Source organism: Panthera tigris, chromosome B1 (genome assembly GCF_018350195.1).
Source record: "Panthera tigris isolate Pti1 chromosome B1, P.tigris_Pti1_mat1.1, whole genome shotgun sequence".
NCBI classification, from domain to species: domain Eukaryota; kingdom Metazoa; phylum Chordata; class Mammalia; order Carnivora; family Felidae; genus Panthera; species Panthera tigris.
The window spans coordinates 109,300,535-109,321,914 of record NC_056663.1 but is presented as its reverse complement, the minus strand read 5'-3'; the positions used below and the strand labels follow the sequence as shown (position 1 = coordinate 109,321,914).

The following is a 21,380-nucleotide window of genomic DNA, read 5'->3' as shown; positions in this document are numbered from 1 at the left end:
CTGTATCAGTGGATGCAAAAATATAAGAGGAATATACTGATATACTTTTATTTCTATTTTGAAGTAAGAGACTTAATTGTTTTCTAGAATGGTTGTGAAGAACTGATTTCTTTCGGTGAAAATGTCACACATGCACACCTATGCACACATACCTCTCTGCACAAACATGTGCACACACACACACACACACAACACATGCCCGCCACACATAGGTACACAGCATACACACACCATCATGTCTTCCAACTGAAGGCCATTCTGCCTAGATGAGCCGTCCTTTATTATCAGGCACGGCAAACATCAGTTAAATGAATATGAGCCTCAACCACCACTTTTAGTGGTGTTTAAATGTGCAGTTACAAACTTTTTTAGTTAATGTAAAGAACAGCTTAATGGCCTTTTATTACTATGGGAAGTCTTTTGAAGGTATTTGTAATAGTAATTAGTTGAAAAATAATAGGAGAATTTCTAAGTAAAAGGTTAGGAGGACTTCCTTTTTATTAAAGAGTCAAATATTAAGTATTAGTTAAACTATAAGGTGTCTTTTGAACATACCAGAACTTTGGCACTTTTGTTTATGAAATGTAGTTATTTTATACTATGGAAGCTATCTTTCTTTAACAAAACTGAATCAAACCAGATATTTAAATGATTCACTGAATTATTTTATGAGGCATGGGTAAAATATTCCTATTTTTCAGGTGTTATGTTTATTCAGTCCTGAGGCTAATAAATGTTTCCTCTATAGGTGTTTAACGAGGATGGGTCCATTGTAAGCTCATTTTCACACTATTTATAAACTCCATGTAGATGTATTATGGTGTATCTGTATTAGGTTATCTGAGCTAAAAACTCCTATTTTAGTAATCATGATCATCGCTTAAAAATAATCCTACAATGTTTCTTCGCTTATCATTAAACAGACCATTATGTCATGTTCTCTTCAGTTTCAAGAGAAACCTGGACTCTGGTCTTACAAAAGATCCTTGATGGCATATAAATAAAGGTATGAACTTTTCATATATTTAAAAAATTCAACTTCAAAGGTAAACAGTATGATGTGTATGTGGGTACTGTGTTTTGATAGTTACTTGACACCGACCTGTAATGGTCCTACACTTTCTCTATTTATACTAACGTAGGTAAATAAGAGTGTTTTTATTCCTTCCTAAGTGTGAATTGGCACAGGAGGAGAAATCTGGCAGATAGAGATCCTCACCATCATCTGAACACTCGAACTGGACTTCCTTTTCTGAATTGACCAGTCAAAGAGAAAGGGAAAGAAAAAAATATGACCGGTTGAATTTTTAAAGTGTCAAAGCATGGAGCACAGAATAAATTTCTCTTTAAGGAGGAACTATAAGCTGTCTAGGAGAAAAAAAAAGTTCTGGAAACATTTCTTTCTATATAAGGATGGTAGTGAAAATAAGTATCTCAATAGGAACTGTGAGCTCTGCATCTCTGAAAGGTATAGAAAAACATAGAACATTTGGAAAATTTTAAGTATCACATTTCCACCAATATAACATTGGAAAAAAGGGCAATATCAACTGTCACTACTGAAATTTAAACTGAATAAACTAAGCAAAGGAAAGAGAAAATTACAGATTGAGGAAAGCAATTGGTAAAAGGCATATGCCATCATAATGGGAAACACAAGTGCATGGTCACCATAGCTCTGGAAATCCCCAAATCACACATAGACAGGAGATGAAGAAATGATTGTGCATGAGCGTAAGAAGTGACAAATGATTTTCTTTGTTATATTTTCAAAATGAACTGACCACCTGACTTTGGGTCAAGTTCAAATACTAGAATATTAACTAATTCCCAAGAATGTTGAAGTGTTCATGAAGAATGTATGCATCTGCCCTTGGAAGAGAAAGAAAAGGATTAAAGAAATAAAATATTTAGGTAATACTCTGGAAAGATAACAAACATAATACAAATATAAGGTTACATTCAATCAAAGGCAAATTCCCACAAAGCAAAATAGAATCAGTAGAAAATACATTGTATTACTTTGTTTAGAAATCCAAGAAACTAAAAGTATCCTTTTGTTATCTTTCTGGAAAATATTTCTATACGTTTTTAGAATATTCACCTTGAGTATATGTCTGAATACCCTATTACAGAAGCACAGGAAAAATTAAGACCTTTATAAGAACTGCCCAAGCAGAGATATTTAATCATTTGACATTCTATTTCCCAGACCCTATCACTTGATTTTTTTTTCAGTCTATACATTTCAGCAGGCCTCCAGAATATAGCATAACTAGAGGCACCTGGGTGGTTCAGTCAGTTAAGTGTCTGACTTGGGCTCAGGTCATGATCTCACCCTTTGTGAATTTGAGCCCTGCCTGGGGCTCTGTGGTGACAGCTCAGAGCCTGGAGCCTATTTCAGATTCTGTGTCTCCCTCTCTCTCTGCCCATCCCCCACTTGTGCTCTCTGTCTCTCAAAAAATAAAAAATAAAAAATAATAAATAAATCATTTAAAAATTAATAAAAAAAGATATAGCATAATGAGTCAGAAAAACATTTGGTTTTCATTGATTTTTCAGGTAACTGTGATAGTTTGGGACTGCAGTAAAGCACAGAGTATTTAGACATTCAGTTTCTATAACAACTCCATAAAAAAGTATTGTCAGATTATTTAATATTTAATAAAATAGAAATAATACACCTTTTCTTGGCATAAATATTAGTCATCTTTATGTATGAAATTATTTTATACTTCAACCTGCATCTTTTACAGAAACTATAAAAAATACAAGCTGTGAAAACTTAAAAAAATTATTTAACATTTAAAAATTATCCAGCATCTGAAAGTCAGAACTGATTTTGGGAGTGCTTGTTTAACTTACCTTTACTCCATCTGGTTTCTTCAACAAACTCTTGGCTGCTGCAAAATGAGAGTAAAATCATTTCAGCGAGTTATCCATTGAAACCCGTGCCAGGTAACAAATCCGGTTATTGTTTCTCTCTATCACCTTTACTGCGTTATGGCCAACATATGCCAAATTATCAAGATCACACTGATGAGCGCGAGCTTACAGGACACTGAAACACAGTATCACTTTTCTTGGTTTTGCCACATCAAATTTAGAACTAATTCTTATTTAGTTCATTGCATATAATTGAACACCGTGTCAGTTATGTTATTATTGGACTTTATGTCACTGTTGGTTGTGAAAAGGATACTGGAACTTTAACTGGACTATGCTTTTGTAATCCAGAAAGTTGATTTCAGTCTTCAGACATCAGCTTACAGACTGTTTTACATGTTCATCCACACTACAAGTATGGTGACCATCTCAGTTCTGCCACTTAAGCCCCTCTTCCTAAAGGTTTGAAAATTTGCTCTGGTGAAATAACATCCTTTTTAAAATATACATGTATTTGAAGTCAGAACTTCCATTTTTACAAAAAAATATTAATAACAATTTAAAATGAAGTGGTATATTATTGACCTAGAGCAAAATTTTTAAATTTTAGCATATGACCTTAAAAAAAGGCATTATGTACTCTTTTATACTTCAAAATCAGAATAGAAAGCTTTGATAAACAAAAGCCTTTTACTCCAAAAAATTAAAAATCAGAAAATTTGAGGTGAGATTTAAAACAAAACAAAATCTTCAACTAAATCAGAGAACTCCTGAAGCATATAGTCTCAGATAAAACTTCATCTTCCCGGAGGGGAGCTTTTAGCATTTCTCCTGTTACTGAACTTCTTGAGTATATTAGAAGATGAAGTCATCCCTTAAAAAAATATACTTAGGAATGGGTATATTCATACACAGTGAGCAGATTATATAATTGTCAATGACAAGTAGTACACCAAGTGTAGAACATTTATGATTATGCAGAACAAGATACATACTTGTGTTTCCATTTAATGTTAATTGTGTGTATATGTGTATGTATATATGTGTGTGTGTGTGTATATATATGTAGTTATTTAAGTATATCAGAATAGACTTTGGCATCTGAAATGGAAATACCTAACTATAATAAAACTGCATGAACATGTAATTTCCTGACATCCACTTGACTTGGGATATTATTTTGATATCACTTTGGTATAATTTTAAATTTGTTTAAGATAGAAAACTGTTAATTTTATTTAGTCTTTAGCAACAAAGCTATTAATTTATTATTAATTGAGATTGTAAGAATTGTTGCCTTAGCTGTAGTACTATTTGCCTGGAGTTAAAAAGCAATATTAAGTAAATCCTGTGGCAGTTAATAGGTTAGAAAGCAAACTCAGAATAGTTGAAATTGCAATAGCAAGCAAAGAGAAGACAATGATTCAGGGTAAGCAGGGATTTGGCCTGAGAGATGCAGAAATGTCCCTTTTGGTTACTATTCACCTTACCTCACAAGAAATACATTCCACATAAAGGGAGAAAAGAAAAAAATAAAAACAACTTTATAACCATATACTTATGGACAAATTACTTTAAAGAGCATGTTTGCTAATGAAACAGAATGAATAAAATATTCAAAACTAAAATGCAGTATATCAAGTACAAGATGTAACTGGATCCATTGTTATTCAGTTGGTTTTGAAGTGATGGATAAAAAAAAGGTTGCCTTTCATGCTGAGACATCAGAAACAATATAAAATTCACATATTAGTCATGAGTTTTTAGTTTACACAATGATGAAAAGGAAAATGTGATGTAAACAAAAAGCGTCTATACATGAGTGTATACATTTAAAAAGGCCCAATTTACGGCTAAGAGTGTATTTAAGACTTTAACAAAATACACAATCTTAATACTGGACACTTTTTTCAAGTTAATTTGTCTTTAACAATATATATTAATAATCCTACCTCTTAGTGATTCACTAATGTTTGGGCCACAGTGAAATATTTATTTGAATATAGTATACATTAGTTAATATTTAATGAGATGATACTGAACTCACCCATAGAAATGTCAACTATGTTAATCAACTGTTCATAAAACAAGTAACTTGACAAAGGCAGTGACAAGGTTTTATCACACCAAACTGGACAAAATACATGCATTTGACTAACACAGTCCCTCAATCTGTAGCATTACTCATTGTATTCTTATCATTGATGTCGTTTAATAGGTCAATGGAAGCCTTTGGAAAGCCTCCTACGGTTTCATATAATACATAACTAATATAATGGGGGACAAAAGGTGACCATTTTATATAGTTGTAAACTAACTAGAAATTGGTTGAGAAGGTTGTAGAACCCTTGATAACGGTATGGATCATCACCTGATAGCACTGTAATTCCCAGGAGTTAAGTATGTCCTGGGATAAATAATGGAAGAATAGCTAGATCATTTGATGACACATATCACCCTTATGTAAACAGTAAACAAAGCGAAGTGGTGGTATTTTCGGCATAATTGGTTGATAATCCTTTTAAGTCTCAACAGCCACTTTAACAATGTAACTTTCTTGCACTTCAGTTCCTCTCCATACATAAGACTGATTAAAATTTACCAAAATTTGATTTTTGGAAACCTGGTCCTTTGAGATAACCTACTGAATAAGGAGGTTCCAAGATTCAAATACTTTCTGGACATAATATATACTTTATGTCCATTTTAGAGAGTCACCCCTATAACAAAGAAATGGCTTAGCTTCTTTCAGCCAGCCCATTATTTAAAAAAAAAATTTATCATGGAATCATTTTGAGGAACATTTATTATCCTATATTACTGTAAGGTAGGGTTCTCTGTAAATTCTGGAGTTTAGATACCTTTGAAATATGCAACCATTCTTACAGTGTGCCAAGATACAACTGTACTTTTGAAAGAACTTGGGACTAAAAGAACTGGGTTCCTCAACAATACTCTTCTTTTAAGAATCTCACTTATTGGGATTTCCTATGAGAATGAGACAGACACAAAACCGTATTTATAGTTAGCAGTTGATGAAATATCAAAGAACTAATTCTAAGTTTGAAATACTGAGCTTCAAGAGGAGGAAGTACATATTTCCACAACTTGTGTGCACCCCAGCACAGATGGCAGATGGGTTTTGAGTCCTGCATAGCACTGACCAGGGGCTGCTTGAGTGCTCTTGTGAAGGGCGCAGTCATGTGCCTAATGTCTCTGTGGAGACAGCACCCAGGCAGATTCCTGATGATAGACACTCTGTAGAAGGAATCCATGCCACATATTTGTTATCCCTAAACAACAGTGTTTTTATAATTACTAAGTTTTTCTTCAATTCCAAACTGACTACTGAAGAGGAGAGCAGTGGATAAGGAGAATTCTTAACACATGTACCTGAAAAATTCCTCGTAGCCAGCATAGTTGTCAAGATGGCACCCTGTCAGAAAAATAAGAATTCGAAATTAATGTTGCCTCTGCAAATCTTGAACCTAACAAACAGTCTTTGATAACAAATCTTCTCCTAACGTTACTTTTAGTTAGGGGATTTTTATCTGTTTTTGTTTTTGGTTTCCTGAGAGCAGCAGGACTATGTCTCACATTCAGCTGGGGCCACCCTCAGGTGTGTGGCCAGGTTCCAATTATCAAACTGCACAGTTGCTTTCCTCTGAAGGGAAGAACCACAGCACACACTGCCACGGAGATCCCAGCTCTTCGTTGTAGGTTTCATTCCAGCATCTATCACATTTTCTCAAGACCCAGAAGAGGAGGAATAAGAGTTCTGAGGTCCGCACATTCAAAAGCCTTTGCTGTAAGTTATTTTCTTCTCAATTTCATTTCTCACTCTGCTAAGTCCACCTCCTCACACAAATGTATAATTCCTTACCTTTAGTTTTCTTCTAGCATTAAATTTCTTCAGGCAGTCTACCGTCTCCTGTCTGTGCATCATGGAAGCAACAGTAGAACGTTGCTGGAAGAGGAAGAAAAGAAACTTAACTTAGGGTAATTAAATCATACTAAGCATTATAGTATCCTCAACTTCATCCAATCTGCATTAATGGTGCCTAAACCCATACAATGAACTTGTGAGTACTCACTTGCAAAAGTTCCCTCCTAATGGATGATTAGCTTTGCCAAGACTATTTATGACTAAGATGCAACATTTATCTATAGAAAGCATAGATATGAATATCAATAATTCCCGAAATTACCTTTATTTCAATGTCTTTAATCATATTTCTATTGGACTGCCTTTCATTTACTCAGTACCATATTTACTGCCCTAACATTTGACAACCTTAGAAATGTAGTGAAATCTCTACATCCCCTCCAAATTTCACAGTTTTTTTTAGCACATCTGAAGTATAATCTGTCTACTATGGCCATTCTTTCTTTCTAGTTTAACTTAACTACAAGCTTCCAAATCTTGATGTTGTTGTTGTTGCTGTTGTTGCTGTTTTTCCTAAAGCTGCCTAATGGTAAATAATTGAACTTTGTCTAATCTCTACTGGAATACAGTTAATTTTGGTGTCATTTTCTTATCCTCTGTTCATGAGTATTATCAATAACTGGTAGGAGAAATACTTATTCCTTGTGTTACTGTAGGCAATATTTATCAATCTATGTAAATCAGATTTTGTTACCAAAACAGCATTTATTACCATTATAAATTTATTTTATTAAATAACTCGATTCAAAAATTTCATTTTTACTTTCATCTTTTTCTATAAAAATTATTTTAAATCCATGAAAAAAATTTTAAAGAATGATTCATTTTTAATCTTAGTTCCTAAGGTCTTTGGAGAATTGTCACTTACACAGATCCATGGGTGTTTCAGTGCCTCTGAGGCTGTGATACGCTTGGCAGGGTTGATAGTAAGCATTTTATTGATTAGGTCTTTGGCTTCAGGAGTCACTGTGTCCCACTCTGGTGACGGAAACTTCAAAAATACAAATTTATAAATAGTTTCAAAAATAGATACATTCAATTAAACAGGGAAGAGCCAAGTAAACTAATCATTTCTTTAAGTAGTGGGTTTCATCAAAAAACTTACTCTTTGTATAAGTTAAATTGTATCTACATGTAGATAAATCTGAATATATTTACATATATAAAAGATAAGTAGCTAATAAGTGATAAGTGTATACACTAAATTGCATATTATACCTAGTAAATGTATTTTAATGTTTCGAAAAATAAATTTAAAGATCTTCTAGTCCTTTCAAAGGATCTTTATTTTGGTTTGAAAATAAGATTTTACACAGTCTTTCTCATAATTATTTGTAAACATCAATAAAGCTGGCAGGTTGTCAAATGTGTTGGTGTCATCATGCTATTACACCAAGATTCAAAATGAAGTATTATAAGAAAAAATGAGGTATTACATACTTTCACACCTCATGATCAGTAAGAGTAGAAATAATAAAAGAGCTTCCGTTGCTGGTGCCAAAACTGACCTACTAATTGTGGCTATTTGGAATATAGTAGTGAGAAGAAATCTCAGACTACAAGTGCCTCAGCAGGATTTCATTTTAGCACTTCAGAAAGGTTAATCTACTTAATGACAAATTTCATCAAAGTTCTTAAAAGTAACCAACATTCAAAACTTCTATGAGTAATCCATTTGTGTATTAATAACTATATAATAGCTATCCTAAGTGTATTTAAATCTTTTGTTGATAATTATGTAGCCTCATTTTCACAGATACTATTGTTCATAGGCTAAGAAAAATTTACATCAGTTTCGAAACAACAGACAGAATATCAGGTTCTTATTCCACTTCACGGATTTTTATAGACAATCTTGGAACAAAAGTCACTGTCACTATGTCATGGACTTTAGTTCACTTTTAGTAGTTGTAAGATGGGTACTTTGTGAACCATTGGTAAAATGAAATATGAAAAAAATGATACTGACTCTTTAATACTTGAAATGTTACCAATTTAGCAACTGTCATTTTAATTCCATAAGTTATTTTGGGCAGCTATGAAAACTTGCCAATGAAGAAATATTCAAGCTGTTCCTCCTTGAGGTACAGATATTCGGATAGCAAATTAGGAGCTGGTTCAGCCTGAATAAAGGTGGACCTTTATCTCATTTTTAAAAAAGTTTCCACAAAGTCATTCCTCCATATTCATTAAGCAGTGCATCTGCAGAACTATGTCTTGCCAAGGGGGTGCCTAGTTGTAGTCTGCAAAGATGATGAATGTGCTAGCTGTGGCCATGTAAATCTTAATTTGGCCCAAATATTAGTCTGACTAGATAGAATGGGATGCTTCAAAATTAAAAGAATATGCATTTTAAATTCTTGCTATACCCACATCCATCTATATAGAACATTTTAACAGAAAGGCACTGCTGAATTCATGAGACCTGATTTAATATAACAGAGATTTTTTATTTTATCTTCTCTCACTTCCACACTGAGCTTTTAACTTCTGCACAGAAGGTGGACCCAAAAATTCCTACGACTTAGTTGCTCCACTTAATAATATATCAAAAGCATCTCTAAACCTTGAACTCTAATTTCCAGAGGGATGTGTGAGAAGCTACCAAAGGTGGTAGTAAATCATATTTATATACATATTTGTCAAAGGAGAGAAAATTATTATCAGTGAACCCAAAGTTAAGCCATAAAGAGAAAATAGATAAGGCTTTACTTTTGAGATTTAGAACCTAATTCATACTCATACTTTCAAATATTCTAATTATAAATGAAACATGTTGGAACTGTGATTTTCAAGTATATTCAATTGTGAAACACATTCTTCAAATGAAAGTTTCCACAGAAGCCCATGAGGTAAATAAGACTAAAAAAAAATCAAGCTGACACAATGGAACGATGTTCTATTTGATACATAGATCACTGCAAAATATTGTTGATACATAATTTAAAATTATGTGATAAACATTTGGGAATATAATTCAACTAAACAAGCATTAATCATTTCTAAAGCAAAAATCTTTTAATTTTTATATGTTTTAAAATGTACTAAGATCCAAAAATTTTGAGAAGCGAAGTCCTTCCTTAGAGACTTCCAACTATTTTCCTTTCAATCTTAGGAGATAGTGAACTAAAAGGAAATACAAACTAAACACATATGCTGCTTTTCTTACTCTTTATCTCCCTCTCCCTAGGATTGAGAAAAATAATTAGAGAAATTGTTGAAAATTATAGTTTAAAGTGTAATGAAAAAATTTTGTTCTTGGTTAATAAAAAAAACAAATGCTCATCTACACTATATGACCATTTATTACATACATCATAAGCTCCAGCCTTGATCTGCTGATAGAGTCTGTGTTGGTCTTCATCCCAGAAGGGTGGATATCCCACCAGAAGGATATAGAGAATGACACCTAGACAGAATGAGCATATTAACATAATGTTAAGTCATTCAGGCAACAATAAATTAAATGTGGCAGATCCACAATGATACTTAAGCCACATCCATTCAAAGAGAGGAAATTGGGTATTTGGAAAGCTTCAGAAAGACATGCTCTGATCTACTCTGAAACATTCTGTGGAGGGCGAATGCTCTCTTCTTATGCTCATGAACTCTGATAGTATATGGCAGTCCAAAAATTTCTCTGTGCACTTTAAAAGAATGTGTATTGTTGTTTTTAGATGGGATGTTACATCTGTATCTGTTATGCACAACTGGTCTAATGGGTCTTTCAAAGACACTGTTTCCTTATTAACTTTAGAACCAAAGAATTCTAAACAGGCACAACAGATCAATACCTAAAGATGAAACTTACCTGTCATCGGGGTGATATATTGTTTGATATCCGTGATGAAGACTTGTTTTGTGGCCTAACATATGATCTTTCCTAGAAAAGGTTCCATGTCAAGAAGAATGTGTATTCTGTTGCCTTTGGGTGGAATATTCTGTACACATCTGTTAAGTCCAGGTAGTCTAACATGTGGTTTAAGGCCAATATTTCTTTATTGATTTTCTGTCTGGATGATCTATCCATTGACGTAAGTGGGGTATCAAAATCCTCTACTATTACTGTATTGCTATTTCTCCCTTTAGGTCTGTTGATATTTGTTTTATATATTTAGGTGCTCCTATACTTATGTAATGTTGGGTGTATAAATATTTACAAATGTTATATCCTCTTGTTGGATTGACCCCTTCATCACTATGTAATGCTCATCTTTGTCTCATTACAGCCTTCATTTTAAAGCCTACTTTGTCTGATATAAGTATAGTTACTCTAGCTTTCTTTTGGTTTCCATTTGCATGAAATAGTTTTTCCATCCCTTCACTTTCAGACTGTATGTCATTACATCTGAAGGGTAGGCAGTATAAATTTGTTTTTGTTTTTTTAATGCATTCAGCCACTCTATGTATTTTGATTGGAGAATTTAGTCCATTTACATTTAAGGTAACTATTGATAGGTATGTACTTTTGGCATTTTGTTCATTGTTTTCTGGCTATTTTTGTAGTTCTTCTGTGCTCCTTTTTTCTTCTCTGCTCTCTTCTTTTGTGGTTTGATGACTTTCTTTAGAGCTATGTTATATTTATTTCTCTTTTTCTCTTTTGTATTTACTACAGGTTTTTGCTTTGTGGTTATCATGAGGCTTAACAAGTTCTAATTGTGACAGTGTACTTTAACTTAATAACTTAAGTTTGATCTTATTCTAAGGCTTATAGTTTTACTCTGCCCTATCCTACATTTTGTTTTTGATGTCATAGTTTACTTGTGTATCCTTCACTAATTATTATAATCATTGTTTTTTACTACTTTTGTCTTTTAACCTGTATACCAGCTTTATATGTGATTAATCTACTATCTTTATTATGTATTTACCTTTCCAATGAGACTCATTCTTTTATATGTTTTCTCATTACCAATAAGCAACCTTTCTTTTCAGCTTTTAAAGATTCCTTTTAACATTTCTTGTAAGGCTGGTTTAGTTTGATGAACTCCTTTAGTTTTTGTCCAGAAAGCTCATTATCTCTCCTTCAATTCTGAATAACTTTGCTGGGTAGAACATTCTTGATTCAAAGTTGTTGTTGTTGTTGTTGTTGTTGTTGTTGTTGTTGTTGTTGTTTCTTTTGGCAGCTTAAATATATCATGCAGCTTTCTCTGGCCTGCACAGTTTCTGCTGAAAAACATACTGATAGGCTTATGAAGCTTCCCTAGTACACAACTAGTTGTTTTTCTCTTACTGCTTTTAATATTCTCTCATCTTTAACTTTTGACATCTTAATTATAATGTGTCTTGGTGTGAGTTTCTTTGGTTTCATCTTATTTGGAAATCTGAGCTTTCTGGAACTGGATGTCTGTTTCCTACCCCACATTAAGGAAGTTTTCAGCCATTATTTCTTCAAACACGTTTCTGCCTCTTTCCTCCTTGTAGAACCTCTGTAATGTGAATGTTGGTCTGCCTGATGTTGTCTCATAAGTGCCTTAAGTTATTTTCACTTTTGCTTTTTTTTTTTCCTCTGTTGTGACTGGGTGAGTTCCACCAGCTTGGTTTCATAACTCATCCTTTCTACTACTTCATGTAATCTACTGTTAGTCACATTCTCTGTGACTTCTATTTAGTACTTTCTTTTATTTTCCATCTCTTTGTTGAAGTTCTCATTGTGCTTATCCATTTTTTTCCCAAGTTCAATGAGGATCTTTATGAGCATTACTTTAAGCTCTTTATCAGGTAAATTACTTATCTGTGTTCTATTAAGATTTCTTCTAAAGTTTTATCTTATTCTTCCATTTGGAACATATTCCTCTGTTTTTTCATTTTATTTGACTCTGTATTGGTCTACAGAGTGGATAAAATAACCACTTTTCCCAATCTTTTTTTTAAATTTTTTTTTTAACGTTTATTCAGTTTTGAGAGAAAGAGAGAGAGCATGAGCAAAGGAGGGGCAAAGAGAGACAGAGACACAGAATCTGAAGCAGGCTCCAGGCTCTGAGCTGTCAGCACAGAGCCTGATGCGGGGCTTGAACTCTTGAAGCATGAGATCATGACCTGAGCCAAAGTCGGCCATTTAACCGACTGAGCCCCCAGGTGCCCCCCACCTTTCCCAACATTTAAGTAGTGGTTTTGTGTAGAAGATGAAACTTGTCTTTCAACTCTACCCCAACTCTTTGTCATCTCTCAAACCTTTGCTCTTCTCCAAAAAGCCTACTATATTTTTATTAGCTCTTAGTACGTGAGGATGTGCCAAGACCCACCAGTGACTGAAAGGGAAAGATCTCAGCACCTGGGTTCAGACTGTTTGGAATCCCGACCCTCAGATAGCAGGTTTTTAAAAATTATGCAAATATATACAGTCCTGTGGGACTACAAGCATAAGCCCTACTGACCAAGTAATTTGATGTGGTCCCATGGGTGACAGTCACAAAAATCAGAGCTTCAGATGAATGCATAATATCTTTCCTGGGAGATACTAGCAAGCTGAAACAAGGCAAAGGGAGAGTGCCAAGATGGTATCCACAACCTACATTCCTTGAGAGCAACTCTGTAGTCCACTAGATGTATATCAATTCTGAAACTTACTCCTCAGGCCAAAGTTCTAGGAAAAGCCAAGATGTCTTCTTCACAGAAAGATTAGAAGGATGTGTGTCTAAATCTGCTGTTTGTGCAGTGCCCTGGTGTGGCATCTTGCCAGTAACTTTCTCTACAATTTCCAACCGTGGGACCTCAGAATGCAAGTTCCCATAACTAGCCAGGCAATCAAGGGGGCATGCCCTGGGAGGCAGCTGCAAAAAACAGGGCAGTAAATGTAAAAACCAGGACATGAGCTGTATGCAAAGCTTTCCTCCAGCAGACACTGGGGCTCTGGAGTGTGGCAGAGGGTGAGCATGAAGATAGTGGTACTCTCTGAGGTCTCTGAAAAGGATTATAGTCATTCCTTAGATGTGTGTTTAATTAGAAACCTGCTCCTCAGGCTGCAGCTATGATGGTTAGTTTATAGGTGCCCTTCACAGAAAGACGAAGCTCCTAGGTCTATTACCTCTTGCTATGCTATGTGGGTAGTGGCCATTTAAGAACTATCTCTCTATCGGTTACAGTCCTAGAGGACCCACAAGCATAAGCTCCACTGACCGAAAGAGCCAGGCAATGTGGAGGTGTCACCTGACAGCAGCTGCAAAAATCAAGGTTCCAGACAGAGGTATGAGCTCCTCCCTGGGTGATGCTGATTATTACAGTCTCACAAGAGAAGGAACACAAGGCCCCATGGCCTCCAGAGCCAGCCAGTCAGGAGGCATCCCCTGGGCAGCTGCCACAAGATCAGGGCATCAGATACATGAAAAAGCTTCTTTCCTGGTGCTCTGGAGCAGCAAAGGGAAAGCATGGCCAAAGGAGAGCATGGACACAGTACTGCCAGCCTCCACCCCAGAGAATACTCCAGCAGGCTCCTAGATATGTGTTTTTAATTAGATGCCTGCCCCACTGGCTGACATTTTAATATAAGCAGGTCAACCTCCTTCACTTGATGTCTGGGTGCAATCAGGCTGCCTCTGAGCTGGGCCCTGGGGCAGGTATGTCCAAGCATCCAGGCCCCTTAAGAGCTGTCTTACAGATCATGGTAGTTTTGTGCATCTGGTACATGAGTCCGCTTTCAAAATTAGACATTCTTGGTGCTCATCTCTCAGGTGCAGGTCCTTAAAGTTGAGGTCTTGGATATGAGGTTCGAACCATTTACTCCTCAAGGAGAAGCCCAGGTTTTGAGTTTTCTCTTCATTGTGGATCACCAAGCTATGGGCAGGGTTTACAGTGAGATTGTGTCCCAGTCTCTCCTACCCACTTCAGTGTGGTTTTCTACTCTTTTGCCAGTGTCTAGTCAACACTGACAGCCTTTGCCCTTTTTTTTTTTAAATTTTTTCATATGAAGCTGGAGAGTCTGTGTATCTATGGGAGGAGGTGAGTTCAGGATCTTCTAAACTTGCCATCTTGAACCAATCCCCTCCTACTTTGGAAAAGTTTATTGGCCTACCTAAAGTCTTTAGTTTCTGTCACTGCTCTGACCTCTCCTGATTATTTTTCCCTTGCTGCTTTCCCTTAAAGCATGGAAACCAAGGAAAGAGGGTCAGACAGATAAAACTTTGCCTGGCATGGCCTAGGATTCCTTTTATCTCTTACCAGTGTTGGTCTCTTGGGTTTCTTTAACTTTCCTTGTTAGGAAAATATAGCCCTTGTCCATCAGATTTGTCATCTTTATACAATAGACACTGTGGGAGCTAAAATGGCTTTTAGACAATAGTTTAATCACCCTAGACTGTCACAGCCTGCTTCTGGAAGTTCAAGTTCAAAAGCAGATTCTTAAATTCATGTGAATCACTACCAGAGTGGAACAATTTAAACAACATTTTATTTAAACATTATTAAATAAAAACCTAACAAAACTTTAAAATCAAGGCTGAAAATAATTTTACTATAGTAGATTTAAAAAGAAAAAAAAAGGCCATGAAAAGAAAAATCACAGTATATTGTGAAAAAATCTTAGCCTATTGATACTTCATCTTTGTAACATAAAAAGGTATTTTTTCCATTTCTCTCCACATTATAAACAACGTAAATTTATTTAAATTTACTTTTATATTATTTTTCTGTCTAACACATGCATCTAATACTGAGGATCGTGATGAGTGTCTGTGTTTGTGTTCCCAGGACAGAGGTAGAAGAAGGGCTGTACCTAAGTAGTTTTATCTCTTAGTTATGGTTTGGGGGTAAATATGAAAATTAGTTTTAAATTATTTTTCATGTTTACTTATTTTTGAGAGAGAGAGAGAGAGAGAAAGGAAGCACACATGAGAGCTAGCAAGGGAGGGGCAAAAAGAGAGGGCAACAGAGGATCCAAAGAGAGCTTTGCAATGACAGCAGTGAGCCTGATGTGGGCTTGAACTCATGAACCTTGAGATCATGGCCTGAGATGAAGCTGGACCCTGAACTGACTGAGCCACGCAGGTGCCCCAAAGAAAATTAGCTCTGTAATGGCAATAGTCGATATTAATTTTTTAATTTGACATTTTTCTAATAAACATTTGAAGTAGGCTGTTATGAAATTATAAAACAGAGACAACTGAGACATTTAGCACTCTGAACCTAGGGTAGGTTGCAAGGCTGGCCTGCTTCAGAGGCTTTGTCCTGGCTTCAGTGCCAGTCCTGCTGGCTGGCACTGATGTGCTGTGTCTCTACAAAGGGGAAGGTTCATAGATACCTCGTTCCCCAAGAAATGGCAACCACTACATAGATAAATGCCCACAATTTAATTGCTTGATTGAGGAGTTTCTACCAAAAAATTTACTTTTACTAAAACAATAACACAAATATAAAAGATTTAAAAACATTCAGGCCAGAAGACTTAAAGAAAAAAAATACATGAGCACTATTTACACGGATGTTTACTTCTCAATGCCTATTTAAATAAATACTCGTTTGTAAGCTTATTTTGATTTGTTCATTAGATTGGAGTCTGAGGCCTTCCTGAATTACATGCTTTTTTGGAGTTCTATTTTCTGTAAGTATAGAATAACTATGAGAGTCATGGTATAATAATACATTTTCTTGTAGGTAACATTTTTTGAGTAGCTACATCTGCTTTAGTGCATTACCTTATTTACTCCCTGTACAATGCTGAGGTAAATAAATGTTATTGTCTCCATTTTACAGATGAGGAAATGGTTTGAGAGCTTATATGAAATAACTGTTTCAGCCACAAGCAGGCTAGAGCTACTTTTTCTTCATCTATGAAGACAAATGCATTTTAAATTTTAAATTGTTTGTGTTGTGTAATTGAAAGGCCTTGACCACTAGTAAGGTTTCACTTTGGTACTGTCTTAAATGTTCCCTGCAGCCACTTTTTCCTTTAACTATGAACTTTATTAAAGTTTTTATTGTCTAACTGAGAATCTTTGCCCCATTCCAATTTACTTCTTTCTTGTAAGCTTAATTTATAACCCTAATATTTTACCTTCCTCTCCTAGGTCAGAGAAAAAAAAAATGAAAAAAAAATAGAGTTTCTTTTCTTGCCCTAAAACTAAGTCAGTAAAATCTTTAAAAGCTGGTCAAAATCTTCATTTTTTTTTTTTTTTTTTTTTTTTTTGCAAGAGCACTTCAGGGATGAGGATATAACCTCCAAAATTTGAATGTTTCTCAGGATGTTACTGGCCTTTAATGATTTCTACCTAGATATTTCATTAGGGGTTACAAAAAAAGATATTTTGATTCTATTACACCTTCTTTAGTCTAAGAACAACTTATTTCATCAATTATTTGGTGACCTGTATGACCAGGTTCATACAGGAAAGGTAAAGTAGCAGACTTTTGTTTCTTCCTTTATGAATTGGTTTTTGAAATAATTCGAAATAATTCGAAATAATTTTGAAATACATTGGTTTCCCATTAATTAATCCCCTAATCCAAGGTTAGGATTGCTATTGTAGTTTGATTATAGTCATGAATGCATGGATTTAAACTTGATGTGTTTCAATCTATTACTGTTATTTTTCTCATTTAACTTTTAATTGTCCTATCTTTAACTAGAAGTCGTCTCTTCAAGTTGGCTCTTGAGTCCTGTTCATATCTAGGTAGAGATCATCAGAAGCTACTAACATCATGAGACACATCCAACCTTTGGAGGTCATATCATCCCTGATATGTTCTTGCAAAAAAAAAAAAAAAAGTCTGTGGTCTTTAACAGTTTTCTGTCTTTCTGCTATAACAAGATGCACCTGTATCATCTTGTGCTTTTCTTAACCTAGACTTGGAATTAGTTCCTTTCACAAGGAATCATGGTTCCTTACCATGGTAAACATTATGTAGAGACCAATATCAGGTACTCTGTAGGGGTGCTCTGTGGGAACTGCAGGTTTCTTCAACAAATAAATGGAGAAATGAGAAGGGGGGTGAGGAGGAGGAAAGATAGAGAAGCAGAAATTACAAATTAAAAGAGACCTAAGAGGGGCCCCTGGGTGGCTCAGTCACTTGAGTGTTCAACTCCTGATTTTGGCTCAGGCCATGATCTCATGGTTTGTGGGTTCCAGCCTTAAATCAGGCTCTGTGCTGTCAGTGCGGAGCATGCTTGGGATTCTCTCTCTCCCTGCCCTTTCCCCTTCGTGTTCACTCACTCTCGCTCTCAAAAATAAACTTCACAGAAAAAAGGGGGGGGACCTAAGACTCCAAACTAATAATAAAATTATGAGACAAGAGGGCAAACTGCCGAAAAAAATTACTAGTTATTTGATGGTTTTAAGAAGTAATTATATTAAATTTTAAAGTACTGCTATTATTGTCATTCTTTTAAAAGAACCCTTTTCTTTTAGAGATACACATTATGGTATGTATAGATATACTGATATTATATTTGTGTTTGACTAAAATAATCTTGGGGAGGAGGGATGAGTTGGGTGGTGTAGATGAAATAGGATTAGCTGTCATTTAATTATATTATTCTACTTTTGTATACCTCAAAATTTCCAAAATAAAAAGTTACAACAACTATTTTGACACAGCTTCATATAACATTTAAAAGTGGAAGTTGAACTAGTTTTCACTGTCATTTGAGCTTGGGCAATGCTAGAGGTATTTGATTAGTAAGAGTTGAGAAGCACTGATTACTGATTAGGTAGAAAGATTACATTATCAAGAACATTCAAAAATAATGTTAATAAAAGCTGGAGTTAGAAAAATGATTAAACCTATAATAACATTAACGATTAAAACATTCTAGTCGCTGCTCTGATGAAAGGAGAGAGAAAAAAGCAATGTTCAAAAACTCCAAAAAGTCAGTGGGGAGTTAATGGAACAATCTAACAAGACATCCACTTAATACTCTCAGTAAATAAAGGGCATACTGTGAGTGGAGTTTGGAAATGTACAGTTAACTATACAAAGAATAACTATGGCTCCCTTTTATATTGCAATACCTTATGCAAAAAAAATCACCATGCAATTCAAATAGGAAAAAGTGTTTAACTAACTCTGACCCAAAGGGACAATTATGGGAAGAACAAAGATCTAGAAGATCAAGGTCAGCAAGATAGGAAGTTGTTTTCCAGATGATGGTAACTATGCCATAGAGTAGGGGTGGCAAACAGGTCTTCCAGCACCAGGAAGAGATGAATGCCTGTGTCCACACTGTGTATGGGGCGGGCGGGTAACCAGGGGAGAGCATGTGTCCATCACTTGACAGGTACAGCTGTTATTTAAGGGCAAAAGTATCTTGTTATTAGTTCTTTCAATTGCTTTAGTGAAATTTCCTGATAATAAATTATAAAGATAAATGATAAATGTCAACACCCCCCCTCCCAAAGTAAAAGGTTCAGCAATCTGGGCAAAACATCTGTGAACCACCTGTTTGCAACCTCTGCTATATTGTGTAAGAATCCTAAAATTTGCTGCCCTAAAGAAAACTGCAACTAGCTAGCATGATGCTGTTTGATGTTGGTGTGCACTAGAATAATCTAGCAAGGCTGATAAAATGCAAATTCCTGAGCCTCACCACGAAGAATCTTATTCAGTGATTCTCTGGTCCATTCCAGAAAATTGAATTTGGTAAGTACTCAGGTCACTTTGAAACATGGGTCCATGTTTCTAAAACATCAGGTTAGGGACACCATAACACTGTGTCTTGAGAAATCTAAGAGAATAGGTAACTTCACAGTAAGACAATACTGGTAGGGGCTATAATTAGGAGTAAAGCTCCATGGATAGAAGACTAATGAGGATATAGGTCATAAAGGATGAAGGCAACAGAGCCTTGTAATTGTGAGGCATATCTGTGATGGCCAAGTGTAAGGTAATCACAGAACTGGTAATCATAAGCAACAAAGTTGACCAGTGTAAGGTAATCATACCAACAAACTGCTTGAGATTTCAAAATTGTAAATACTTTCTTAACAAGTGCTTGATGCTGATTTATTCCAGTGAAATAAAAGAAAAAAAAAAAACAGCAACACAATCTCTAAGGAAATGGGAACCCTTAGCAAATATATGCTCTGAGGCCCAGTAATCACACAAATGCTGAACTTAGTGACCATGCTTCTTAATATATTCCATAATATTCCAAAGGCTCATCAAAAGTCATGGTATATTCTGTGATAGTCACTAATTTATTATCACTCATAACTGTTCTGAGTGATATCTAATTCAGACAGAGACGTAGTAAGACAAGTGTGTGTGTGTGTGTGTGTGTGTGTGTGTGTGTGTGCGTGCATGTGTGTGTTGGCTAGGTTTATATGGGCTTACATTTGAGCCAAAATGTAGAAGCAAGTTCTGTTAAAATCCAGTGATTCAGTGACATCTATAAACAACATCTGTTCATTCCTTTGGGGAATTATGGAAACAGCTATATATGCAAGAAAGCCATCAAAATCAATTTACTGTTGTTAAGGTAGAACTCAGGGGAGTGTTCTTGTTTCACTAATGTCCATTATTTGTTTTTCAATAAAAGACTAGTTGCTTTGAAAGACTGAGTGCAGGTCAGATTACATTCTGTGTGAGGTCTCAAAAGCAAGGTAATGGTGGTATTTGAAATGTCCTATGTATGGATAATTGCATATTTCTAATAAAAATGATGTATAGACTTCTTTTATCTATTATACCAATACTGTGCTTCACTCTGCTCTATGTCAACTGCTAAAAAGACAATCTGCTGTAGTGCATGCTCATAGCTTAATTCACAGAAGGTTAGCTGCTATTCTGCTAAATGTCTTAATCTGCATTTCTTTTATTATCTGGGTAGTGTCATTTCCTACCCCACTCTACAATGTCTAGCCTTGAAAAGAAGTAGTTATTCAATAGGCAAGTGCTAGTGCTGATGGATGGCTAAAAAAGAGTTTCTCTCAAGATAGGTCATAATCTAAAAGCAACTGAATATGTGTGCATTCCCTTGGTGCTTATTACCTCGAGGATGAGAAAGGGTAGACCGTCTTACAAACCTGAGAGAATTTAATGTCACTTTCATGTTACCTTAGTGAAGTGAAAATAGAATAAAATAGTTAAGGCAGTGTTCCAAACCCACTGCAGTGATCCAGAAATGTAACAAAAGGCATTATGATGTTTGTGGAAGGAGGTGGGGCATTATTGTGATATTAGAATATCTAAGACATTTCCATAGTTACCTATGTGATCCCAAATGCATTTTAAGGCACACGATTTAAAAATATATCACTATCTCTATGCAAAATAGGAACTGTTAGGAAATATATGCTCTAAATAGAGCATTGCTTGTCACAAAGGGATTTAACTATTTGTTTGTAGAAAACTGTGTGAAGAAAGCAAAGGTAAGGATAAAACCGAGCAAAGTGAAAGGTGGTTCTGCCCATGGCAAAACTCAGGTTGAAATCTGTGAGATGCCCTATGGCTCTAAGTTTCTATAGTCATTATGAGATCTGTGTGTGTGTGCATATACATCTGCAGGCATACATACACTATCTGCTATTTACATGCACTTAAAAAAAAAGTTTATTTATTTATTTTGAGAGAGAGACTCCCAAGCAGTCTCTATGCTGCCAGTGCAGAGCCTGACACA

General features: G+C 35.3%; 1 protein-coding gene across 9 annotated transcripts in view; it reads right to left on the bottom strand.

The window, feature by feature from the left end:
* The window catches only part of CAMK2D (calcium/calmodulin dependent protein kinase II delta), a 313,406-nt gene that overhangs the window by 45,198 nt on the left and 246,828 nt on the right, over positions 1-21,380 (bottom strand). For 6 of the 9 annotated variants that reach the window (XM_015540216.2, XM_007088183.3, XM_042984014.1 and 3 more), the window contains 5 exons: positions 10,147-10,241; positions 7,701-7,823; positions 6,770-6,853; positions 6,280-6,322; positions 2,866-2,903 (listed from right to left, as the gene is read on the bottom strand). In XM_015540216.2, the coding sequence (XP_015395702.1) occupies positions 2,866-2,903; positions 6,280-6,322; positions 6,770-6,853; positions 7,701-7,823; positions 10,147-10,241 (383 nt within the window). The remainder of the gene's footprint in view (positions 1-2,865; positions 2,904-6,279; positions 6,323-6,769; positions 6,854-7,700; positions 7,824-10,146; positions 10,242-21,380) is intronic. The other 3 variants (XM_015540219.2, XM_042984013.1, XM_042984016.1) reach the window with 1 other exon arrangement.